The sequence below is a fragment of the Poromitra crassiceps genome (assembly GCF_964638095.1).
Source record: "Poromitra crassiceps genome assembly, chromosome: 11".
Lineage (NCBI taxonomy): Eukaryota > Metazoa > Chordata > Actinopteri > Beryciformes > Melamphaidae > Poromitra > Poromitra crassiceps.
This window is the reverse complement of record NC_139643.1, coordinates 24653501-24659496: the sequence shown is the minus strand read 5'-3', so window position 1 is coordinate 24659496 and position 5996 is coordinate 24653501. Positions and strand designations below refer to the sequence as shown.

Sequence of the window (5996 nt, the reverse complement as noted above, 5' to 3'; positions counted from 1 at the left end):
CTCTCTCTCTCTCTCTCTCTCTCTCTCTCCTCCGCTCGCTCGGTCTCTCTGGTGGGACCTCTGAGGAGCCGTGTGTGACGTGTGGCTCAGGCGAAGGTGTTGGCTGATTGCAGAAACCTCTGGATAAGCAACAGCTGGATTTAATGATGCACCATTAAGGTCACTGGCTGTTCAAGCTGCACCTGCAAATCCCCTGATTTCACCCCCTCTCTAAACCTCTCTCCTCTGTCGTCTCTCTCCTCCTCCCTCGCTCCCTACCTCCTCTCTTGGCCTCTCCTCTTTCCTCCACCTTTCTTTTCGTTCCTGGCCTCTCAGCGTTCTCTCACCCTCTCTCCCTCTCTTTCAGCTATGAAATATCCCCCTCTTCCTGGCTCTTTATCTCCATTTTACCTCACCCCTCTCTCCCTCTAGTACCTCATATATCTGTCTCCATTTATCTATATGCATTTCTCTCTCTCTCTCTCTCTCTCTCTCTCCCTCTCTCTCTCTCTGCCTCATTCTCAGTGTCTCCCTCTCCCAGGCTGTTGTGTTGTGTCTGCCAGGTCCTCGGCCGGAGCACAGGTTTCCTGAGACTGGACCGGAACAGGGCTGCTGGCAGGGAGATACAGTAGTGAGAAAAGCCAGCTTGACTGTTCCCACTGCGCGTCGCACGCGCTCACTCACACTGACGCGGTGCAGGCACCACAGAGCCGCACGCCGTGCTGTACTGTACCTCATGATGCAGTGGAGGGTGAACCCACCTGGACTCAGTTTAGCAACCATTCTGTCCAAGACATGGAGCATCCGGACCTTGATGACCTGACCCGAAATTTCATTATCTAAAGTTTTATTTTAGCGTGCAGCAGGTAGCATCAGCCGGGTATAAGTTGCATGAAAAAAGTGGTTCTACTCCTCCAATAGGGAGAATTTATATATTCCCCCGCCCCCCCCCCCCGATTTGTTTATCCCCCATTAGTGCTAATTTAATTTATTTATCCTGGTTGCTACTCCACCCTCTGCCGATCTGGGGAGAGCCGAAACTGGCTCCATGCTTCCTCCGAGACATGGGCAGTTAGCCAGCCGCTTCTTTTCACCTGACAGGGGAGGCTTCACCAGTAGGACATAGCACATGGGAGGTTCACGCTATTCCAACCAGTTCCCCTCCCTCTGAACAGGCGCCCTTAACGACCAGAGGAGGAACCACATTAGCAACCAGGATATTGCATGTTTTGGTGAGGAGTTCCTATATGAAGGAAACCCCCAGGGGGCACGGGGAGAACATGCAAACTCCACACAGAAAGGCCCTTTTGACGACCCCACCCGGGCGGTGGGCACTCGAGGACATGCGGACGGGCACGCATTCCTTCAGCGCTCACAGCGTCCCAGGTGAGAATCGAACCCAGGACCTTCTAGCTGTGAGGCGACAGCTCTTACCACTGAGCCACCATGCCCCCCAATAGGGAGAATTGATGATGTATAAGAGATACAACTGTGTGCAATTTTTCAGTTTTGGAAAGGGTGGGGGGGGGGGGGGGGAATTGGGGGTATTGAGCTAAACAAATGAGTGGGAATATTAAAATGTCATTATCCCTGTATTATGTTGATGAACATGCACTCAATAAATAATTAATACAAAAAAAGAAAAGAAAATAGTGGTTTTGAGGATTGAACGTTTTTTTATATTGATGTTTCTTTGCTTTATGATGATCATAGACTGGAGTTAATAGTTTACCCTCTTTTTAATTTACCACTTACATTCATGTCTGTATCCGTGGGAGTGCAAACAAACGCAGAGATAAGCCTGCACTCTCGATCAATGTTGGGAAAACAAACTGCATGCAATAAATGTGGACAGACATTTACAGTGTATATCCTCGTCTTATCACAATATTTGGACTGTTTTAGAGTCATGCACAAGATTCCAGCATCCTGGAATCGCACTGCAAACTCCAAAATACAATTGTTGATTTCTGCTTTTATTTATAAAGATTTAGGCTACATTTTCCGCAGATAGACATAAGGGTAAAACTCCCACTATAATCTAGGCTTGTACATATTACACCTCGCATAAACACAAGAAACAGGCTTTGCCCCACTGGCCCGGCACGCACGTTGTCACTTACACTCCTAACACTGGGGCAGACAAACATAAACACCAACGTCCCTAGAATAACTCTCCATTTTGCCAAAAGAATGATGTTTACGTCTCACTGGCTCTTTAGTGTCTCCACGGCCCCCAGCTAAGTGAATGATGTTTACGTGTCCCACTCCTCTTGATTTCAGTGCAGAGAGGTCTGTGCCCTCTGCCCCCCTGACAGCACTCTGAATGAACGGATGTGACCCACAGCACCTAGACAGCCACTGAGAGCTAATGACAACGCGCTCCCACCGGGGGCCCCTAATGAAATTCTAGCAACTGTTGTTGAAGTCCTTGCTTTGGCATAACATTAGTATTTATAGATGGCTCTTAGCTGGTGGTAATGCTGATGCCATTTTCAAAATGGCTTTTCTAAATTGAGGGTACGAGAGAGAGAGAGAGAAACAATTAGGGGGCTAATGTGTGTTGAAAGTGTTGAAGCTTGACTTGGGGCTAATTAAGGACTCAATCAAAACAGATCTCTCTCTCTCTCCTTCCCTCCCTCCCTCTCTCCCTCCCCTGACAGACAACTGGTGGGGGCGTTTCTGTGATGATTTCTGTGTGACCCACATTACATAGCATTATTATATCCTAAATAGAAATAGTGAATGTTCTTCTAATCACTGGCGCTCTATTTTTCATCCACTCCTATCTTGACAGTGGCAGTCAGAGCCACTGTGTGTATAGCCATGTAGAGATCTCTTGTCTGCCTCTGGTCTGGTTGTTAGTAATAGTGGCTGACAACACCATTTCCCAAAAGGCACTGCGGCGTGCTACGTCATATCTCTGCGCAGAGCTGAGTTGGCGTTTGAGAGAGAAGGTAAAACACCCGGATTATTCTTACTATAACTGATTTACTGCTTTGCTTTTAATGTGAAACAATCGTTAAACTTACGAGGCAGCTTTGATATGATACACATGTTTGTCAATGCCAAGTTGCAGTGTCCCTGCGTATCATAGAGCACGCTAACGTTTGTGCTTTACAGCTAAAGCTAACGGCAGCTAATTTGGTGGAATATTATTCCGAATGATGTAACCAATGTTACCACTTTCTCGAATGTAACGTCTAGTTTAGAGGTTTTGTTGAATCTCTATTCTTTTGACGTGTAACGTTACAAACAAGCAAATAACTGAAGTCGGCAGGTTGAGCACACTATTTGTGGCTGTGGCTTAGTGGTGGGTAGCCTACCTCTTGCTTGTATCCGACTCTTGTTATTCAATTCAATTCAAACTTTATTTCAGACCCAGGGAGATCCATAATATAATAAAAAGAAAAACAATAAAAAAAGGCAGTACAATAAATAGTAAGTGTTGATAACAGCACACAGGTTACCAAGATACTCAGGGTCTAGACATTTTCGCCAGTGGTTCCACAGTCTGGAAAAGAACTTGCCCGAGCTGCTTCATGATTGGTCAGTACAGCAATGATGTCATTTACAGATTCAGATGACCCTGCACATAAATCTAGACATTAAATTTCTGAGAACGGCAGAGCAAGGTAAAGGTAAGGTAAAGTCCCACTGATTGTCACACAATGTGTGAAATTTGTTCTCCGCATTTGACCCACCCATCCCCTGGGGGAGCGGTGAGCGGCAGCATGCGCCGCGCTCGGGAATCATATGGTGATCTAACCCCCCAATTCCAACCCTTTGATGCTGAGTGCCAAGCAGGGAGGCAAATGGGTCCCATTTTTATAGTCTTTGGTATGACTCGGCCAGGGATCGAACTCACGACCTCCCAGTCTCAGGGCGGACACTCAGACCACAAGGCCACTGAGCAAGTCGGTACCCCGATACTGACAAACATAAGGCTTGCACTAGAGCTCCTCTGAGCTTTTAGTAGCAGCCTCATGCAGTCATTATAAGCCACAGTAAGTTTTCTCATGCTGTTTTGTCTATAACGACACCACAGGTGAGCCGTATACAGGGGTGTACAGTATGCTTTAAAAAGTGAGATCTTCACAGAGATAGAGCACATTGAGAACTTGCGACACAGTATATTTGCTTGGGCATACAGCTTTCGTCGCTGCCTTAGGATGTCCTTATCATCAGAGAGGTCGTCTGAGATAACATGGCCAAGATATGTAATCTCATCACACGTGCTGAGCAAAGTGCCAGACAGGTAGAAGTCAGGGAAGATTGCCCGCCTGTCTTCTCTACTTCTAATGATCATGAGCTTGCTCTTTTTGGCGTTATAAATAATAACGTACTGTGTGCAAATGTTCAAGAGCTGTTGGAGACCAGCACTAGAAGGGCTAAAGACGACCAGGTCATCAGCATACATAAGATGATTAATAACCAAGTCACCCACCCTACAGCCCGTACCTGATGTATTTAACAGCAAAGACAAATCATTCATATATAAATTAAACAAAATTGGTGACAATATTCCCCCCTGTTGTTATGACGTTACCGTCACCGTCTCTTTCTCTCGCAGGTTGTTATCGACTGCTGTCCGTCCTCATCATGACCAAGCTGTTGGAGTGGGTGTCTGGCGTGTCTCTGCTGGGCGCAGCCTGGGCTCTGGTCACTTTCGACCTGCTGGACCTCAGCCTACCACAGACTTACAGGGAGGTCGCCTGGCCCATGCCTCTGTATCTGTTGGTGTCGTTCGGCTGCTACTCTCTGGCCACCGTGGGATACAGGGTGGCCACCTTCAATGACTGTGATGAGGCGGCGAAGGAGCTGCAGGAACAGATCAAAGAAGCCAAAGAGGACCTGAGGAGAAAGGGCTTGAAGATGGACTAGAGATTGAGAAGCACCGCCTTCTAGAGACTTCTTGAGAGACTCTGACCGGAGAGACAAAAAGCTGACACACTTTGCAGTTGCTGTTGTTGAGGATGTGATCGTGGTCCGAGTGTCTTTCCCGTTCTTACCAGCAGATATGATCTGAATATCCATCATCACTTACTTTTGAGCAGTGATGTTAGTGTTTAGATAGCCCGCCTCAGTAACAGCTTGTTAAAAATTAGCTATTGATCAGCTGTACTTGAAGAAATGAGAAATGCAAGTAACTCAGAATAAGTTCCTGAGTTACTCTACAATCTTTTTTTTTGGCCAGCGCAAGCGGGCCCTATATCTGGCTTTGTCCAGTCCAATTTGCGTGCCGATTTGAGTGGCGATGCTCGTGAACGCTTTTATCGCGCTGGCCATTATGCTAGGTTCCAACCTAGCCTTGTTTTGGTGTTACATCAGATTTATTTATATTTTCATAAACAATTATCACACAAAATACTCTATAATAATTTCAACCAAGTTTGAATGTAATTATGTAAAAAAAAAACTGCATCTTCACGTGACCAATTATGGAGCCGTTTGTAAGGAAATACCTGTTTTTCAGGCTTCTCTATGTCCTAGAGCACATCCTAAAAATATTCTTTGCAACCAGTTGTTGGTCACTGTGATATGCCAACTAATGAAACCCAAGGGTTACACTGGAACAGAACCTGACAAAGATTGCTTCCACAGGGAATTCTCAGCTCCTCTCCGCCTACCTTATTACAAAAAAGGCTATTATATAGACCTAGATGTGTGTGCCCGGAGATTGTTGCTTGTCAGTATGTATCGGCTAGATTTTATCTTTTACGAATTGTACATTCCATTGTCCCATTTCAGACTGTGTGCCCCGAGGCTATTGCTGTGACTTAATTAAATCGGAGTCTATTTTCCTCAGTTTTCTCTCCCATGGAAGTGCTTCTGTTTGGGTCGGGGGTCCGGGTGGGGGCGGGAGGTATGCGCGTGTGTGCATGAATGCTTGCAAATATGATGAATGTCTTCTCCAATCAAGAACCACATGGCCTGCAGGCTCTATATCAACTGCTCAATGCCTCCCTCTGTGCAAGAGACAGATCTCTTTTGTCCCACTCTGTAGCCAACAGTAT

The 5996-nt window shown here is 46.2% G+C and overlaps 1 protein-coding gene across 1 annotated transcript; it reads left to right on the top strand.

Moving 5' to 3' along the window:
- The first annotated feature begins 2927 nt into the window (after nucleotides 1-2927).
- LOC310785442 (dolichol-phosphate mannosyltransferase subunit 3-like) lies at nucleotides 2928-5787 on the top strand. Its single transcript, XM_083646512.1, has 2 exons — nucleotides 2928-2936; nucleotides 4553-5787. The coding sequence occupies exon 2, from the start codon at nucleotides 4582-4584 to the stop codon at nucleotides 4861-4863; it is 282 nt and encodes a 93-aa protein (XP_083502638.1). The 5' UTR covers nucleotides 2928-2936; nucleotides 4553-4581; the 3' UTR covers nucleotides 4864-5787.
- Nucleotides 5788-5996: the final 209 nt, after the last annotated feature.